This window comes from Mustelus asterias, chromosome 11 (assembly GCF_964213995.1).
Source record: "Mustelus asterias chromosome 11, sMusAst1.hap1.1, whole genome shotgun sequence".
NCBI lineage: Eukaryota > Metazoa > Chordata > Chondrichthyes > Carcharhiniformes > Triakidae > Mustelus > Mustelus asterias.
The window spans coordinates 93,715,166-93,735,950 of record NC_135811.1 but is presented as its reverse complement, the minus strand read 5'-3'; the positions used below and the strand labels follow the sequence as shown (position 1 = coordinate 93,735,950).

General features: G+C 44.8%; 1 protein-coding gene across 3 annotated transcripts in view; it reads right to left on the bottom strand.

Annotated features, from left to right (window-relative positions):
- The window catches only part of etv4 (ETS variant transcription factor 4), a 131,907-nt gene that overhangs the window by 92,333 nt on the left and 18,789 nt on the right, over window positions 1–20,785 (bottom strand). For 2 of the 3 annotated variants that reach the window (XM_078223976.1, XM_078223978.1), the window contains exons 2-5: window positions 19,012–19,124; window positions 18,457–18,544; window positions 18,275–18,322; window positions 12,906–12,959 (exon numbers count right to left, since the gene is read on the bottom strand). In XM_078223976.1, the coding sequence (XP_078080102.1) occupies window positions 12,906–12,959; window positions 18,275–18,322; window positions 18,457–18,544; window positions 19,012–19,068 (247 nt within the window). In that variant the 5' untranslated portion in view covers window positions 19,069–19,124. Of the gene's footprint in view, window positions 1–12,905; window positions 12,960–18,274; window positions 18,323–18,456; window positions 18,545–19,011; window positions 19,246–20,785 lie in introns of those variants that run through there. The other variant, XM_078223977.1, reaches the window with a different exon arrangement.

Here is a 20,785-nt window from a genome sequence, read left to right as displayed (position 1 = left end):
CTAATTGTATCAATCGAGTATATATTAGGGCGGCACGGTGGCAGAGTGGTTAGCATTGCTGCCTCACAGCGCCAGGGACCCAGGTTCGATTCCCGGCTTGGGTCACCGTCTGTGTGGAGTTTGCACATTCTGGGTTTCCCTTGGATGCTCCAGTTTCCTCCCACACTCCAAAGATGTGTGGGTTAGGTGGATTGGCCATGCTAAATTGACCCTTAGTGTCAGGGGATTAGTGGGTAAATATGTGGGATCACGGGAATAGGGCCTGGGTGGGATTGTGGTCAGTGCAGACTCGATGGGGCAAAAGGTTTCCTTCTGCACTGTAGATATTCTATGCTTCTGTGAAGTGAGGTTGCTGCAGGTGCTATTTTTATCATATTCCAATGCTCTCCAGATTTAGGAATAATCCCTTCGTATTGGAAAATTGCAAACGTGGCTCTATTATTTAAGACTAGCAGGAGATTGGGCCTGTACTTGTTGGAGTTTAAAAGGCTGAGGGGAGATCTTATAGAGACATATAAGATAATGAAGGGGCTAGACAGGGTAGAGGCAGAGAGATTCTTTCCACTCAGAAAGGAAACAAGAACTAGAGGACACAGCCTCAAAATAAGGGGGAGTCAGTTTAGGACAGAGTTGAGGAGGAACTTCTTCTCTCAGAGGGTAGTGAATCTCTGGAATTCTCTGCCCATTGAAGCAATGAAGGCTACCTCGTTAAATATGTTTAAGTCACAGGTGGATAGATTTCTGATCAATAAGGGAACTAAGGGTTATGGGGAGCGGGCGGGTAAGTGGAACTAAACCACTATCAGATCAGCCATGATCTTATTGAATGGCGGAGCAGGCTCGAGGAGCTAAATGGCCGACTCCTGCTCCTATTTCTTATGTTCTTATAGAGGTGAAATATCCGTTATCCGAAAGCTTCCGGCCAATTGCATTTCAGATCATTTCAGTTTTCAGATACCACATATAGGCCTACTCACATTACAATGGCAGAAGATTAGGCCGGTAGTTCCCAATCTTGTGTCACGGTACACCTCTATAGCTTCTATTTTCTCTGTCTTTTTCCATGACTGGGAACTTTGTTTTTAACTTTTTTTATTAATTGGACATGGGTGTCGCTGGCTGGCCAGCATTTATTGCCCATTCCTAGTTGCCCGAGTTGCCAGAGAGTCAACCACATTGCTGTGGCTCTGGAGTCACATTTAGGCCAGACCAGATAAGGACGGCAAATTTCCTTACCTAAAGGACATTAGTGAGCCAGATGGGTATTTCCAACGATGGTTTCAGTCATCGGCAGATTCTTAATTCTAGAAATTTTTTATTGAATTCAAATTCCACCATCTGCAGTGGTGGGATTTGAACCCGGGTCCCCAGAACATTAGCTGAGTTTCTGGATTAATAGTCTAGCGATAACACCATTAAGCCATCACTTGTCCACATTCTCACATGTGTTTTCCCAGGGTTTTTATGCCCTTTGAGTTTTGTGTGAGCGCTTGGGACCTTTGTCTTCAGCTCCAAGTCCCATTGGTCATGCACATGGTCTGACCAACGTAAACAATCTGAAGTGTGCATGTGCGGCCCTTTCCCAACCGGTGCATGCGCGGGAGGCCCAAGCTTCGTTGAGTCTTGGAGATGCCAATTACAGAGCTGAAAATGAAGATCAGTTTTAGTTTAATTACATTAATTTTGAATCTTTTTTCACGGCACACTGGTTAGGAACCACTGGCCTAGGCTAACTATCATTTCGAAGGAGATAATCATCGACTTCTCCAACGACTCTCACCAACTTTTACAGATGCACCAGAGAAAACATCCTTTCCAGATGTATCACAGTTTGGTCTGGCTCCTGCTCTGACCAAGACCCCAAGAAACTACAAAGGATTGTGAACATAGCCCAGTCCATCACGCAAACCAGCCTCCCATCCATTGACTCTGTCTACACTTCCTGCTGCCCCAGAAAAGTAGCCAGCATAATCAAGAACCCCATGCACCCCGGACATACTGTCATCCACCTTCTTCTGTTGGGAAAAAGATACAAAAGTCTGAGGTCACATACCAATCCAAGACTCTGAAAACACGGACCAACTGACTCAAGAACAGCCTCTTCCCTGCTGCCATCAGATTTTTGAACGGTCCTATCATATACTAAGCTGGTCTTTCTCTTCACCCTACCTGTAACTGCAACACCATATTCTGCACCCTCTCCACTCCTTCTCCCCTATGTACTCTATGAATGGTATGCCTTGTCTGTATAGCACGCAATAAACAATTTTTCACTGTATCCCAATACATTTGAAAATAATAAATCAAATCAAAGATGTACTGCTGAATAATGAATACAGGGTGTGGTCAGTGGAGTTTGTGTCAGCTTAGGGCACAACTTCCCATGCTAAAGGTCGATGATGTGAAAAGGAAGTGTAGTTTTGGGGTGTGTTTGGTTTTCGGATTTATGGATAAAGGACATTCGACCTGTAACAGGTAACTACACACCTATAGGTTTAGCATCAATTACACGGGAATCTTTTATCTGATACCTGCTCAGTCATTTTGCATCAGCTACTGAAAGTACACACACATACAAAACAATGTGCATTACAAAACATTGCATTTGATGCTGGATTGAAAGTGAACACTGAACAGGAAGGAGAAAGGGGGGTAACAGGAAAGGGGCAAAACATAAGTTGAAGAGAAGGGTTTGGAAGAGACTTCTGAAGTTGGGGGAGGATGGAATATTTGGCAGTGACACTGAGGGAGATTCAGAAGGAATAGACTGGACACAGTGGTTTGCATTGCTGTCTCACAGCGCCAGGGACCCAGGTTCGATTCCCAGCTTGGGTGACTGTGCGGAGTCTGCACGTTCTCCCCATGTCTGCGTGGGTTTCCTTCGGGTGCTTCCAGTTTCCTCCCACAGTCTGAAAGATTAAGGTGAAAGCAAAATACTGCGAATGCGGGAATCTGAATCAAAAATGGAAAATCTCAGCAGGTCTGACAGCATCTGTGGAGAGAGAATAGTTTCAGGTCATCCTGACTCCAAATGTTGGCTCTATTCTCTCTCCACAGATGCTGTTCGATCTGCTGAGATTTTCCAGCATTTTCTGTTTTTTTGTGCATTGGCCATGCTAAATTCTCCCTCAGTGTACCCGAAATGTGGCGACTAGGGGATTTTCACAGTAACTTCATTGCAGTGTTAATGTAAGCCTACATGTGACACTAATTACCTGGAGTGGCCATTGATGACAGATTGGAAGTTGAAAACTGCAGTGTTTTAGCCTCAGCTCCTTAAACATCACTGTGTACTGATTGGTCTAAATCTATCAAGGAACAGCCTTTTCCAGCTACACAGGTATAGGAAGTTTAAAGAGTTGCAGGTGAGCTGTACTGGCTTTATTAATCTAATGAAAGTACTTGTATTCATACCTTGTCTTTCACAATCTCTGGTATGCCAAAATGATTTATGGCTAATTAAATACTCCTGAAGTGTAATCATTGCTGTAACACTGGGAAGTGCATGGCTAATTTATGCATAGTAAAGTAACTAATCAGATAATCTCTGGTAGTATTGTTGAGGGATAAATGTTTCCCAGGATCTCAAGAACAATCGCCTATTGTTTCTGAATAGTGCTATAGTTTCTTCTACACCCACCTGGCAGAGTGAGTGTAGAAGGGTGTTCACATCTCATCCAAAAGATGGCCTCTCTGACAGTATTGTAGTCCAGCACAGAAGTTCCAACCCGGATTATGTGTCCAAATATGATGGGATTGGAACACACATCCTTCTGACTCAGAGGCCTTACCACTAGTTACAGCTGCCACTTAAAATATGAAGCTTGGGGGGGGTCTCATGAATAGAATTCACAAGCCGGATTTGTCTGCAGTCTAAAGATGTGCGGGTTAGGGTGATGGGTTACGCTAAATCGACCTTAATGTCAGGGGGATTAGCAGGGCAAATATGTGGGGTTACGAGAATAGGGCCTGGGTGGGATGTGGTCGGTGCAGACTCGATGGGCCAGATGGCCTCCTTCTGCACTGTAGGGTTTCTATGGTTTGGGCCCACATCTTGCAGGCTGCTCACTCCCATTTGGGAGTGAATGCATCGTCTGACATGATACAGATCCATTTGTAATAGGGAGATCGTCAGTGCTTGGTGTGGGCTGAATGAATGGATCTGAGCAAAGGCCAGCAGTAGTACATCCCTGTCAGTATCCATTGGCTAAGGAAGGTAAAAACATCTAGATTCTTGTTACAGGCATGTCTGTGGATTGTCAAGTGAGGAAATGATTTGAGTTTGCCTAACAGGCCCTCCTACTCAAAGCTTACCAATGCTTTCCAAATACCTACCAATGGGCGGCATGGTGGTACAGTGGTTAGCACTGCTGCCTCACAGCACCAGAGACCCGGGTTTAATTCTAGCCATGGGCGACTCTGCAGAATTTGCACGTTCTCTGCGTTTCTGCGTGGGTTTCCTCCGGGTGCTCTGGTTTCCTCCCACACTCCCAAAGATGTGCGGGTTAGGTTGATTGGCTGTGCTAAATTGCCCCCCAGTGTCAGGGGGGCTAGCTAGGGTAAATGCATGGGGTTACGGGGATAGGGCCTGGGTGGGATTGTGGTTGGTGCAGGCACGATGGGCTGAATGGCCTCCTTCTGCACTGTAGGGATTCTATATAAAAATAAATGCTCTCTAGGCTGGGATTAAGAGGGAATGGTTGGGCAAGAAATCAGTGCTGGTGGGACCATATTCCAGTATTAATCAACACAATGGGGGGGGAAAACATTTGGAAGAGGACAAACAAAAGTCGTGCAAAGCTGATCTTCAACACTGATCTGCACAGTGGGTGGCACAGTGGTTAGCACTGCTGCCTCAGTGCGCCAGGGACCCAGGTTCGATTCCCAGCTTGGGTCACAGTCTGTGTGGAGTTTGCACTTTCTCCCCGTGTTTGCATGGGTTTTCTCCGGGTGCTCCGGTTTCCTCCCACAGTCTGAAAGACGTGCTGGTTAGGTGCATTGACTGGAACAGGCACCGGAGTGTGGCGACTAGGGGAATTTCACAGTAACTTCATTGAAGTGTTAATGTAAGCCTTACTCGTGACTAATAAATAAACTTTAACTTAATGGTCTCTGGTAGTCCTGAAGTCACGTTGACCCCTTTACCAATAGCTACCAATGTTAATCTGGGTTATTGTGACTACAATTGGTTGCAGCGATAAGTGGTCAAAATGAAATTATTGCAGGTTTTATTCAGTTCATTTTTCATTGGAAAAAGATCTTCAGATGTATTGTTGCAATTAAATCATTGGCTTTCCTGAATCTCTCATCTATAAATGCTGACACAGACGAGCTGACTAAAAAAACAATTTAAGAGAATAATTCTGAAAAAGAATTAGTTTTTAATCCAGCGCAGATCTCTTCCTTTAACAATGTAAACAGCCAACATTACAAAGATGGCAGGATACCTTATGAAATCGTATGTTTGACATGGCTTGCAACCCCAGGAAGTGGATTGTATAATTAAATATAGAGTTAAGTCTAAAACCCTGTAACAGAACTCAAATAACTCATCCCTCGTGTTCAAGGTCTCCCTATTGTCCTGTGCTGAAACAAAACGTCATTGTAACTCGAGGCAAACACTGACTTTATCCACCTTTCATCTGAATCAATGGGCCTTGCAACCTCACACCCCAGATTTACACATTAGGATGTTGACAGAGTTACAAGCCAAAACCATGTAAATAAATGGGCGCCTTTCCTAATGCTGCTTTCCTCCTGCAGTAATTGCCATCGTAATGCAGCTGGAACTCAGAACAGGAGGTTTGAATGGAAAAAAATGCTGAGTTAAAAATAGTAAGCCACATTGATAGTGCAGACTGAATGTGGAATCGTAGAGCTGCTTCCATTGCTGCTATATCTGGACACCATTCAGACTCATAGGGCAGGATTTTCTGCCCCATTCACCCCAAGACCTGAAATTCCCCCTCGAGGTCAACGAACCTTTGCACGGTCCGCAGAATTTTGTGTTCCATCCATAGAGTAGAAATCATAGAATTCCTACAGTGAAGAAGAGGTCATTCAGCCCATCAAGTCTGCACCAACTCTCTTGGCAGAGTATCTTACGCAGGCCCTCTTCCCTGCCCTATACTCTTAACCCCACACATTTACCATTCATCTAACCTGCACAGCTTTGGACATTGAAGGGCAATTTAGAGTGGCCAGTCCACCTAACCTGAACATCTTTGGACTGTGGGAGGAAATCCATGATGTGGGGATGCCGGCGTTGGACTGGGGTAAACATAGTAAGAGTTTTAACAACACCAGGTTAAAGTCCAACAGGTATATTTGGTAGCATATGCCATTAGCTTTCGGAGCGCTGCTCCTTCGTCCACTCCATCTGGCGAAGGAGCAGCGCTCCGAAAGCTAATGGCATTTGCTACCAAATAAACCCATTGGACTTCAACCTGGTGTTGTTAAAACTCTTACGGAGGAAACCCACGCAGACACGGGGAGACTCAGTCCAGTCTAAAGCACGATTCACAATCTGGCAAGAAATTAATGCTTAGGCTACAAGTGAAAAGAATCAAATGGAGTTCTGCTGTCAGCGAGCACAAAACAAAACTAAATTTAAATTTCTGCTAGCTTGTTTAGAAGTTGACTATTTTGTTGGGGCACGTGACTAGCCATTGGCAGCGCAGACAATTTGCGATTGCAAAACTGAACAGTTTGACTGGAGTTTAAAATCATGTCTTCCTTCACAACTGCAGTAAGTATTTGGGTGAACACATGCATGCGCACACATGCAATATTAGAGGCATTCTTCCTGAACAGGAAATGGCTTGTTTGGTTTAAATTCAACCAACCAAATATCAGCTGGCCCACATAATTAATTGCAGACAGAATGCGAGAACTTTGAATTTCACAACAAAAGCTCGGCACACTGGACAACAGCACAAATACAACGGGTGAGGTTCTCCGGCCTCTCAGCCACGTGTTTCCTGTCGGTGGAACGTGGCGCATTGTTTGCTAGCGGTGGGATTCTCTCCGCTGCCGATGAGAATTCCCACTGACGTCACCCCATGGCGCAGGAAACTCGTGGGCGGGGCTGCACTGCCGGTGGGACCGGAGAATCCTACCGGCGTGAGCAGCCGGAGGATTCCAGCCGACACCTTTGTATATAAATCACAATGGTGCCGTGTCACCAGTGGCTATTCTCTACTGATTGATTACAATATAGGTGGCACAGTGGTTAGCACTGCTGCCTCACAGCATCAGGGACCCGGGTTCGATTCCCGGCGTGGATCACTGTCTGTGTGGAGTTTGCACGTTTTCCCCTTATCTGCGTGGGTTTCCTCCGGGTGCTCCGGTTTCCTCCCACACTCCAAACATGTGCAGGTTAGGTGGATTGGCCATGCCCTTTAGGTGTCAGGGAGACTAGTGGGGTGAATGCGTAGGGTTACGGGGATAGCGCCTGGGTGGGATTGTTACGGTGCAGGCTCTATGGGTGAATTGCACTGTAGGGATTCTATGATTCTAACCTGAACAGAAAAAGGGCAAAGTCCACAAAAATATACTGGGTCAGAGAGTCGGTGTGGACTCCTTGAGCCCAATGGCACTGACAACAATCCCACACAGGCCCTGTAACCCCACGTATTTATCCTGCTAATCCCTCTGACACCAACGGGCAATTTAGCACGGCTAATCCACCCAACCTACACTTCTTTGGACTGTGTGAGGAAACCGGAGCACCCGAAGGAAACCCACCCAGACACGGGGAGAATGTGCAAACTCCACACGGACAGTCACCTGAGGCCGGAATTGAACCCGGGTCCCTGGCTCTGTGAGGCAGAGGTGCTAACCACTGTACTGTCCTATGTTTTTCATAGAAAAGGGCAGAGACATAGAATATGTGAAAAACAAAGCAAAAAACACTTAAATAAGGTTCCCACGGTCTGATATCCATGCAGATTTGAGTTAAGAACTCCTGATGGTTCAGTGCAGTTCTACAGTAAGTAGCAGGAACATATAAATTCGGAAGGTGCAAGTTTAATCCTCAATCTGTACCGAGTTAGATCATCTCACCCCAGGTAGCAGGAGAGCTGCTAGAATTGTGGCTTCTGTGTCACCAAAGAGAATACTCAGCACTGACTGCCACTCAACAGCTCCTGTTGGAGTGGAAATCCACATGTGTGAATGTCAGGTTGGGGTAAGAACAGTATCAAGTATAATAGTCCCTGCAGCCAAATAACCTGCCACTCCCTGTGAATACCCATGCGTGCATAAGTCACTTGGGCAAGGTACCTAGGAAAACACCTCGCGCTTTCAGAACTGTACCAGCAAGGGATTTCCAGGAGAGAGACATTGGTGCAAAAAAATAAATTTGTGTCATAAGATCAGGGTCTCATGAGATCACAAACAGCACTAAACTTGTCAAAAACATGTATTGGAGGTGTAAAGCACAATTGTGATATTTGGATTATCTAAAGGGACAATCAGATGTACCAAACAAGCTTTGGCTACAGGTTTGAAAAGCAATGTTAAGTGTAACATTTGCTGATGGGAGACTTGCAATACCCATTATGGGGGAGCCGATGGCCTTGTGGTATTATCGCTAGACTATTAATCCAGAAACTCAGCTAATGTTCTGGGGACCCGGGTTCAAATCCCACCACTGCAGATGGTGGAATTTGAATTCAATAAAAAAAAAATCTGGAATTAAGTATCAACTGATGACCATGAAAACATTGTCGATTGTCAGCAAAAACCCATCTGGTTCACTAATGTCCTTTAGGGAAGGAAATCCGCCATCTTTACCTGGTCTGGCCTACATGTGACTCCACAGCAATGTGGTTGACTTTCAACTGCCCTCCAAGGGCAACTAGGGATGGACAATAAATGCTGGCCTGCCAGCGACACTCGTGTCCCGTGAATGAATAAAAAGAACCTCTGCAGATTGTTTGGAACTCCCATTGTCTCAGCTTCATTTTCCGAATGCGAGGCCCACTCGCAGCACCCAGGCAGCTGAACAAAGCCTGATGTAAAACTACCGGATTCACTAAGGCTGGGCATCAGTAAAGCCCAGTAAATGTGGATCCTCGCAAGTCTACTCTGGGTCCCAGCAAACAATGTGGAACTCAAGTGTCCAGTGGTGGCACTAGCACAGGTCTAGCTTGGTATTGTAAAGTCACCATAGTCCCAGTCTCCCCTTTAGAATCACAGAATCGCTACAGTGCAGAAGAGTCCATTTGGCCCATCACGTCTGCACCGAATCTCCAACAGAATATCTTACCCGGGCCCTCTCGCCCACCCTCTCCCTGTAATCCCACACATTTACCATGACTAAGCCCATCTAACCTACACATCTTGGGACACTAAGGGGCAATTTAGCATGTCCAATTCACCTAACCTTTGGAGTGTGCAAGCAAACCAGAGCACCCGGAGAAAACCCACGCAGACACAGGGAGAACGCGCAAACTCCTCACAGTCACCCAAGGCTGGAATTGAACCCAGGTCCCTGGCACTTTGAAGTAGCACTGCTCACCATTGTGCCATTCATAAGTGGGAGAATTGACTGGTAGTGATTTAACCTGACGATCACCATACCTCAGGCGAGGGGGCAAGGTTGAGAAGGCCTCATGAATAACCTCAGCCGTTACGGGAATTGAACCCGTGCTGCTGGCATCATCTGCATCGCTAACCGGTTGTCTAGTCAACTGAACTAACTGACTCCTTGGTATTAGACTGGCTTTGGAGAACAAATCTTATCTGGCTGTGGCCACAAGTACATCTGGAGTAAGATTGTGTAACAGTACGCCAAAATCAAGACAACTCAACTCTTCAAAGAAAAAGATACACGCAAGCCACTTCATACCAGTCCCACTGGAGCACCAGCATGCTGTATAGCATCGAGTGAGGCCACAGGCCATAACCCTGCTTCACTGAATTCCCAATAATCAATAACCACACCACAGGGAAATACTCCGTGGTGTAAAAACAGAAAATGCTGGAAAAACTCAGTAGGTCCGGCAGCATCCGGGAAGAGAAACAGTGTTAACATTTCAGGTCTCTATGTCTCTTCAGCCTCTTTAACTCTGAAGAAGAGTCACACAGACTCGGAACGTTAACTCTTGTTTTCCAACATAGGGTAGCAGACAAGAGTGGTGTTCCCAAGCCAATTCTGCAAACATTTTGGCTGATTCAGGCTATCACTGATGGGCAATATCCTAAGCACGATGCAGTTGCAAGGTGGTTGGGGAGGAAAAGGAGAGAGAATGTGAAAGAGAGATAACATTTGTTTCTTTTAAACCGAAAAGTAAAATTGATGAGTTAATGTTGCTGTAACCATAGAAACTAGAAGCAGGAGTAGGCCATTTGGCCCTTCGAGTCTGCTTTGCCATTGGGCGGCACAGTGGTTAGCACTGCTGCTTCACAGCTCCAGGGACCTGGGTTCGATTCCCAGCTTGGGTCACTGTGTGGAGTTTGCACATTCTCCTCGTGTCTGCGTGGGTTTCCTCCGGGTGCTCCAGTTTCCTCCCACAGTCCAAAGATGTGCGGGTTAGGTTGATTGCCCATGCTAAAATTGCCCCTTAGTGTCCTGGGATGCGTAGATTAGAAGGATTAGCAGGTAAAATATGTAGGGATATGGGGGTAGGGCCTGGGTGGGATTGTGGTCGGTGCAGACTCGATGGGCCGAATGGCCTCTTTTTGTACTGTAGGGTTTCTATGTTTCACTTTGATCATGACTGATCATCCAATTCAATATTGTGATCCCCCCTTCCTCCCATATCCCTTTAGCCCCAAGAGCTATATCTAATTTCTTCTTGAAAGCAGAAAAAGTTTTGGCCTCAACCACATTCTGTGGTAGTGAATTCCACACATTCACCATCCTCTGGGTGAAGAAATTTCTCCTCACCTCAGTTCTAAAAGGTTTACCCCCTTATCTTCAAACTATAACCCCTAGTTCAGGACTTCCCCACCATCGGGAACATTCTTTCTAAATCTACCCTGTCTAACCCTGTTAGAATTTTATAAATTTCTATGCGATCCCCTTTCACTCTTCTAAACTCCAGTGAATATAATCCTAACCGACTTAGTCTCTCCTCATATGACAGACCTGCCATCTCACTAAACCTTCGCTGTACTCCCTCTATAGAAAGGACATCCTTCCTCGGATAAGGACACCAAAACGGGACACAATACTCCAGGTGTAGCTGGTTTAAAATGGTAAAAAAAACTTTCTAAAAATAGTTTAAGTTAACAAAAAAATGCCTTCTTTCCCAATTGACTGGAATTAACACACAAAATGATGCCAAATCACGGTTAGTAATGGGGTTCGGAGACATTGGGGATAAAAAAGACCAATGCAAAATATTATGAGGAAACAAATTTGTTGATACAGAAAACCTCTCGTCGAGCTAGTGAGCTGCGAGGGTAAATGTAACCCATCTGGCTGTTCTTTTTAGCTTTTACTGATAGCACACGTTATGCAACAAGTCATTTCTCCAGCGAGAGGCACTTGTAGACCTGTCAACCATTCATCAGCAGTAAAACAAACTAATGACCATATATGGAAGCACTTCCTGCTCATAATGAGCTGTTGCAGCCAGCTCTTACTGTTACAGATTACAACCAACCCATTCATAAAATGCGAAGGGCTGCCTGCTTTCACTTCATGGGTCAGTGATGGGGGGGGGGGACGACACACACACATCACATGACAAAAATACCTCCTGATGGGCGGAAACAACTGATTGAGCAGATGTGGTCTGGTTGAAGTTTTGCCATTTGTGATGCATTTACGTTGCAAAGCGGCTGCAGGATTCAGTGCTAGAAGCAGCTCCTGCTGTTCTAGAAACTCACATTTAGAGGTTTCTTTTTTCAAACATCATAAGAATTCATTTCCAAGGTGTACAGACACTGAGTTTCTTATCCCAACAACATTCTGGATTCAATAAAATGTAGGCTTCATTACTTGGAGCAAGCATGCTGGAGGGATAGGCTGAAGAGGACAGCAAGGGTTTTTTTAAATTCAGTCTTGATGTTTAAGCTTTGATAGCAAGCCCTACATTTATTGCCCATCCCTAATTGCCCTTAAGCTGATCATGGTGAGCTGTCGAGACAACCATATTGGTGTGGTCGGCTATCAAATGCAAGGACAGTAAATTTCCTCCCCGAACCAGCTGGGATTTTATGACAATCCATTAGTTCAATTATTGATGAGGTTACTTCTTTTTTTATTCCAGATTTAATAAAGCGTTGAATTTAAATTCCCCCAATTGCCATGATGGGATTTCAGCTGGTGACTCTGGATCATTCGTGCAGGCCTCTGGATTGCTAGTCCAGTAAAATTCCCACTATGCTACCATCAAAGAGCGGCATGGTGGCACAATGGTTAGCATTGCTGCCTCACAGCACCAGGGACCAGGGTTTGATTCCCGGCTTGGGTGACTGTGTGGAGTTTGCACATTCTCCCCGTGTCTGTGTGGGTTTCCATTGGGTGCTCTGGTTTCTTCCCACAGTCCAAAGATACGCAAGTTAGGTGGTGTGGCCAAAGATGTGTAGGTTAGGGGGATTAGCGGCATGGATGTGTGGGGTTAGAGGGATAGGGTAGGGGGTGGGCGTGGATGAGATGCTCCATTGGAGAGAGAGTGCAGACTTGATAGGCCGAATGGCCTCCTTCTGCATTGTAGGGATTCTATGAACCTCAATTCTTGTGGCACAAATCATATTCCCCTCTTCCTTTCATTCCAAATCCTCAAATTGTCCTGATTTGTCTCCACATTGGTTGCATTAGTGGTCAATGGCTGTAATGAGAGAAGCAGTTTTTGCATATTTGCTGTCTGCGGAGCCCAAATCCAATTTCCTAAAGGTTTCTAAATCACCAAATACAGTCAAAGGCAAAGAGTAAGAAGAAAAATACTCACGGCTTTCACAGTGATAGTCTGGTACAAACTGTTCATCGCTGTCTGGAACCTGAGCTGCAACATGAAGAGAAGGAAAATTTTAGAATTGTTAAAAATGTCTCCACATTTCTCCATACCCTCCCGCCACTCAGACACTCTAGTTCCCTGGGAAATTTATTCTGTAGGACTTCAGTACAACTAGAAACTGGCCCAATAGTGACGATGACTTGTTGGGTCTGATTCTACACATGTACACTCCCCCAAAGGTCACTCGAGATACGGGGGTGATAATCGGCTTTTTGGCAATGGGGATAATTACTACTCAACCGGATCCTGCCCTCAGCCAATATTTGCACCCAGACACTTTCCAGCAAGGGTCACTGGTGATGGGGGGGGGAGGAAATCCTTTGTTGACTCACTCCTGTCCATCAAGCCAGGCTGATTACAGCAATCCGGCAGAGGTCAGCTAACAGTGCACAACAGGAACTATATTGGAATTAACTAGTCTGTACAGCTTGTTAGGATAATAAGTGGTGCAGTTACTCACTGAGTCACTGACAAAGTGCTGGATGCCATTTTTATGCTGCTTAAAGAACATGATTTCCATCGCAAATTAACAACAACATATAAATGCAGCAAAGCCCGGCTATTAATAGTTTGCAATATAAATTACAGCCTCTGATCAACAGTTAAAGAAAATATGGATGTCTCTATGGACACAGGCTTAGTGTTTTTCTGTAAGACATTCTCCAACAGGATCGAGCAGAGATATGCACATTGCACAAGCTCTCTGGCCAGGTGTCAGTCACTTAGAACCATAAGACCATAAGATATAGGAGCAGAATTAGGCCATTTGGCCCGTCGAGTCTGCTTTGCCATTCAATGATAAAAGTTTCTCCACCTCATTTTCCTGTTTTTTCCCCCCTGCACCCCTTGAACCCTTTACCAATCAAGAACATATCTATCGTTGTCTCAACTGCACTCAAATGACCTGGCCTCCACAGCCTTCTGTGGCGATGAAATCCATAGGTTCACCACCCTCTAGCTGAAGAAATTCCTCCTCATCTCATGAATTGTATAGTGTGCCACTCAATGCAAGACTAGTTCACACAATTAAGAGTTTGGGGAAAAAAAGAATGATCGTGAAACAAAAGGCAACAAGTATTGTATGTGGAATATGTCTCTGACCTCACAGCAAATTAGTATTTACTCCAATAATATCCTCTTGACACAAAATGAGATAAATGAAGAGATAATCTTTAAGCCACTGAGTTGTAAATGCGCAAGACTCCATTTCTGCTCTCTACCACTGCATACATACATGTAACTCTGGAATAAATGTTTAACTTAGCGACAATTTTCTCTCACCCTGTCTTGGAGCTTTATAACATGACAGCAGTCACTAGTCATGGAATGTTTGCTGCAAAGTTATGATTTGAAATAAGATTCTAGCTGCTGGCAAATGAAATATTCAGCTCAGTGGTGAGTGTTAATATTTGGCCACATCTTTGGATTCTCAGGCCATAGGTAACCTGAGCCAGGTGGACCCCATTCTGCACTAAAACGGTGATCTTTATTTCTGAAGACTCGCAGATGTTCCCAGTGCTTGGCGTAAAGGATGACCTGGTGCAGTCCGGAGGCATACTGAGCAGGAATGAGTTAAAACCAGTGTTGGGAGACTCCCTTACGTTTCCCCCATCTTTGTTAACAAGGAGGCACGGTGGCACAGTGGCTAGCACTGCTGCCTTACAGCGCCAGGGAGCCGGGTTCGATTCCCAGCTTGGGTCACTGTCTGTGCAGAATTGGCATGTTCTACCGATGTCTGCGTGGGTTTCCTCCGAGTGCTCTGGTTTCCTCCCATCGTCTGAAAGACGTGCTGATTAGGTGCATTAGCCATGCTAAATTCTCCCTCAGAACAGGCGCCGGAATGTGGTGACTAGGGGATTTTCACAGTAACTTCATTGCAGTGTTAATGTAAGCCTACTTGTGACCCAATAAATAAACTTTAAACTTAAACATGGAACCTGTCCTTCAGATTTGGGAATATTGTAACATTAAATGTAGGAACGTGTGAAATGTTAAGATACCCACACTATCAGGCAGGGTTTACATGCAATGGGTAGTTCACCAGAAATACATGGATGCACCATTTGTGGTTTGCCCTCCATTGCAAGTCACAAGGTCAGTGTTTTTCAGCATTTTATAAAATCCCTGCAGTGCAGAAGGAGGCCATTCAACCCATCGAGTCTGCACTAATCCTCTGAAAGAGCACCCTACCCAGGTCCCAACCCCCGCCCTAACCTCATGCATCGATCATGGCCAATCCACCTAATCTGCACATCTTGGACACGAAGAGGCAATTCAGCATGGTTATCCGACCTAAGGGGAGGAAACTGGAGCACCCGAAGGAAATCCAAGCAGAGAATTTGCATACTACACACAGACGGACACCCAAGTCTGGAATTGAACCTGGGTCCGTGGCGCTGTGAGGCAGCAGTGCTAACCACTGTGCTGGAAATAACATTTCTCAAAGTTCTGACGACAGAGTTCTGTGGAACTGGGGAAATCTGCTATTCAAAGGGTTGGCAATTATTTTTTTTTAAATAAAATACATTGAAGATTCTATTTCATGGCCTGTTCTGGATTGTCGATGCTAACTTCCTTCTGAAATATAGAATCCCTACAGTGCAGAAAGAGGCCATTCGGCCCATCGAGTCTGCACTGACCACACTCCCAACCAGGCTCTATTCCCATAACCCCACATATTTCCCCTGCTAATCCCCAGACACTAGGGTCAATTTAGCATGGCCAATCAACCTAACCCGCACATCTTTTGGACTGCGGGAGGAAACCGGAGCACCCGGAGGAAACCCACGCAACCAAGGGAAGAATGTGCAAATTCCACACAGGCAATGACCGAGGCCGGAATTGAACCCGGGTCCCTGGCGCTGTGAGACAGCAGTGCTAACTATTGTGCCGTAATCCCTTTCCAAAGGTCTAAATTTTGGTCATTAATTAGCGGAATCACCCATAACCTGTTCCTGTACAATCTAACAAGATTGCCTTCACCAAGGGTATATATATATGTATGAAAAATCTGAAATTGTAGTATACACACTGAACAATTAATTTTTACTTTTACCATAAAGTCGGTGAAAGATCTTCTACTAAATAGAAATCATTGTCCTGTTGCACTATAAGCAATTTAATATATATTTAAACTTTTTATGACTGAAACTGAATAGACAACACAGAATAAACAAAATCTTTCGACGTAAAAGAACCAATAAAGCAAATCAATTTTATATTGCAAAATTGTACGTAATTCAGCCAATAAATTAAAATAATCAACATAAAATCAATTTAAATGGGGCAGGGATGAGAAGGGAAAAGCTAGGTGTTAAAGAATGTTTTAAAAAAACCACATGCCGAGGAAATCTGAACTAAAAACTGACAATACTGAAATACAGAATGTGTATACTAACTACTGGCGAGGGGGGAAAAGGTGGAAGAGAGAGCAATGGTTCAGGGAGAGACCCTCGGCTCCATCTATGGTTTCAAACGCCAAAGACCCGCTATGTATTTCTAGCATTTTCCTATCTTGTAAATTAAGGAGTTTATTACATAAAATAATGAAATGAGATACTGAGATGTACATCTCCAAGCAGAAGCAAAGCACTATAGCAGCACTACTCGGCAAGAATGGGGATCCAAATCTAGTTTAAATCTATCTTGTCCCCTCCAGTGCTGTAAACACTAGCTCTTGCCGAGATGTATTTCCAAAAGCGCTGGCAATTTTTTTTAAATATACAAGCGCCTCACCCATTCCTTATCTGGGAGCCAAACCAATGAATATCCGCAAGCTATTTGACCATGAAGAGCATCGGAACCAAACCTGAACCCATCTTCACCTGGTGGCCAGAGGCTGGCTTTCTGGCTGGAATTCCTGGATAGATGGACGACGGACTGTCTCTCTACCTGGGCACTGGGGCCAAGTGTCATCAGGAGGAGGAGATCATTTGACTCGTTGGGCCCATGCTGGCACTTTTGAAAGCCCTACCCACTTACTCCCACTCTCTCTGACCTCCCCCCCACTGGCGTTTATATTTTTCTGTGTCAATTGTAAGACCACAAGTGGACAAATTGAGAAGATGTGATTATTTAAGCCATGCCAAGAAGTCCCCCCCACAGCGGTCCCCCCACCCCCCCAAACCTTTGGCAAAGAGCATCAACCACATTACTGGATGAATACACCACCAGACTTCTCAATCTTTGGAACAGGGTGGGCAAATGTGCAAAAAGAATTTATTAAACAAATAGACAAATTGTAGGCAGAATTCATTACATACATTCACTGAAAGGCCTGGTCCAAAGACAATCTGTCTGATTCCCTTCTTGAAAGATTCTGATGCAGTATATTTAGATTAATTCCTCCAGTGATACAGAAATAAATATTGAGGGACACCCAGAAGTCTGAAAAGTTATTAATTTAGGAGTTAAACTCATTTTAAGCGGAGCTGTCTGGTCTTGTGTAGCGTCTGATTTGTTTCTTCAGATTAATCACGGGCAAAGCAACAATACAAGGGGGCACTTGTTCCTTTAAATACCCTTAACTTTCACACCCAGGCCCGTTCCTGCCCAAGTCAATGGAACTCCTAGCTCTTTGGGGATGTCTCACCCCCCACACACACAGTTAAAAACGTGTTTCGACACAAACTTGCAACGACTGGAGGAATTGTCTGCAAGTCCTGTGCCCACACGTTTAACCTACCAGGAGAAATTCATTATTTTAAAAAACATGGTGTGGGAACAGGGATCCAGATTTAATTTGAGGTGCTTTGCACAAGTGCAAACATTCATTCATTCAACAGAATTCCACCCCCCTCCCCCTATAACAAAGGGGAAAATAACAATATTTCCCATTCATGGTCAGAGTCGGTGTTTTGGAAACTGTTGGGTTTAAAATCTTGGCACCACAAGAGATGCTAAAGGAGTAAAGAATCCTCGTGAGCTGTCAGTTGCAGAGGTTTTGTGCAATTACTTTATTTCATCCCGAGTAATTTCAACCGCCAGGAAGTTCGGTGAAAAAACTCCGGGAAGGTGTTTGATTCTCGAAATGTTGTCTGCCCTGGGTGGGGGGGGGGTGGGGGGCTGGTACACACGGAGGGGACAGCACAAAGCCCGCCGGCCGAAGTACAGAACCACACTCCAACTCAAAAGATATTTGCAAAGACTTAAGATGATATTACAGATTGGCAACAAGTAGAGAGGTGACAAAAGATAGGGAGACATGAAGCAAAAAAAAGAGTCCACAAATTGTTACATTTAATCCCACGAGGAGTGGAAAAATATTCACTAACACAAAAGTTTATTTTCGAAAACAAACTCACCTTCTGCAAGCCAAGTTTCTTGCAGTTGACTTAAATCCTGGAAGAGATCTGGAAAAATTAAGAAAAGATTAAGAAATATTAGAGGACTGTGGTTCAAAAAAGTGCAATTTCTCAGTTAATGACTGGGGCCACTACTTTAGTTTTGCTGTTCAGATCCGCAAGCTGTCTGGTTAGCGCGTTACCTTCTGAATCTTGAGTCAATTCTTTGGTGATGTATCGCCTCTTCCGAATGACCGCTGCCCGCTCCAAACTGCCAACGTCCTGCACCTTCTGCAGTTTCAAGATAAGCAGGGAAGAACATTTTTTTTATTAGCTGCTGCTCACATTTATTGGAATGGATTCAAATAGTTAACAGCAACTCTCCCTCTCCCCCCCCCCCCCAATCCATCCTCCCCGGCATCGTCATTTCTCTACGTACTCATTTTAAAGTTTATTTATTAGTGTCACAAGTAGGTTTACACTAACACTGCAATGAAGTTACTGTGTGAACAAAAAATGTTACTCAGTAAACATCTTGAGTTGGTGCCATGGATTTATTTTCTTAATGACTTTTGTTTTACCAATTTAACCTTCCGTTGAATACACTACACATGCAGACCCCCCCCACAACGCCAGACAAAACAAAACATATCTGGTTTTTAAAAAATATATATTCAAGTTTTGTTTCTTCCCTTCCCGCTCCCATTGTTTTGGAAAGCTCCGTAGTCGCTAAACTAACTTTCTCGGACTGTACTCACGTTTGGAAATGTGTAAGGCACTTGCTGGTCCAAGTAGCCGTCCATCCTGCGATCCATTGTTAACCGTTTCTGAGCATTTAGACTGGATTTGACAACAACAAGCTTCGATCAGCCTGCAGAGATTTGGTTTGGTGGTGGAGGGGAAGGGGGGTGGGGGGGCGAGAGCAGAGATCATGAATGAACGAGCGAAGCATGCATAAATAATAAGCTTCATTCACAAAAAAAATCTAAGGGAGAGAGAGAGAGACAGCCTGCAGGCAAATGACTGCTGGTCTCCCAAAGAAACACACACACACACACACCAGTCTCTTAAAGCGAGGATGTTACCCATTTCCAGACTTGCAACATTTTTCTCTCCCGCGTAAGATAGTTACAGCGAGACAGCATTCGGCTTTCCTTTTTACATTAAGCAGTTTGAGCAACTGGTATAAATTGTAAATGGTATAAATAAACTTTTTCCCAGGCTGGAAGAGTCAATTACTAGGGGGGGGGGCACAGGTTTAAGGTGCGAGGGGCAAGGTTTAAAGGAGGTGTACGAGGCAAGTTTTTTTTTTTACACAGAGGTTGGTGGGTGCCTGGAACTCGCTGCCGGGGAGGTAGTGGAAGTGGATACAATAGTGACTCTTGACAAATACATGAATAGGATGGGAATAGAGAGATATGGTCCCCGGAAGGGTAGGGCGTTTTAATTAAGTAAGGAAGCATTGTTGGTGCAGGCTTGGAGGGCCGAAGGGCCTGTTCCTGTGCTGTAATTTTCTTTGTCCATTCAGATTAAAGAAAAGCCTTGCCCGTCTCTACAGCACTAAGGCGCTTTCCAGCTTAAAAAAACACACACTACTTTTGAAGTGAAGTCACTATCCTAACATAGAAATGAAAAGCAGGGGTAGGCTATTCGACCCTTCGAACCTGCTGCACCATTCATTATGGTTTGATTTATTATTGTCACATGTAAGTAGTCTCACAACACCAGGTTAAAGTCCAACAGGTTTATTTGGTAGCATCAGCTTCATCAGGTGAGTGCAGGATTTGTTTCACAAACAGGGCATATATAGGCACAAACTCAATTACACAATAGTGGTTGGAATGCCAGTCTTAGCAGGTAATCATGCATTAGCATACAGTGAAAAGTATGCTTCTTGCACGCTATATGAACGGTATGCTTTGTCTGTAGAGAAGGAAAGGAGAGAGTGCAGAATGTGGGGTTACAGTCATAGTTAGGATGTAGAGGAAGATCAACTTAATGCAAGGTAGGACCATTCTAAAGCTTGATGGCAGCAGGGGAGAAGCTGTTCTTGAGTCGGTTGGTACATGATCTCAGACTTTAATATCTTTTTCCTGACGGAAGAAGGTGGAAGAGAGAATGTCCGGGGTGCGTGGGGTCCTTAATTATGCTGGCTGCTTTGCCGAGACAGCAGGAAGTGTAGACAGAGTCAATGGATGGGAAGCTGATCATCCAATTCAAAATCCTGATCCTGCCTTCCCCCCACCTCCCTTGATTCCTTTAGCCCCAAGAGCTTTATCTATTTTTTTCTTGAGGTCACACAACATTTTGGCCTCAACTACTTTCTGTGGCAGTGAATTCCACACATTCACCACCACCCTCTGGGTGAAGAAATTTCTCCTCACCTCAGTCTGAAAAGGTTTACCCCCTTAACCTCAAACTATGACCCCAGGCGGGATTTTCTGGCCATGCTCGCCAGACTGGAAAATCCCACCCAATGTCAACGGACCGTTGCACGGTCCTCTCCCACCCGCTACGATTCCCCTACTTCTG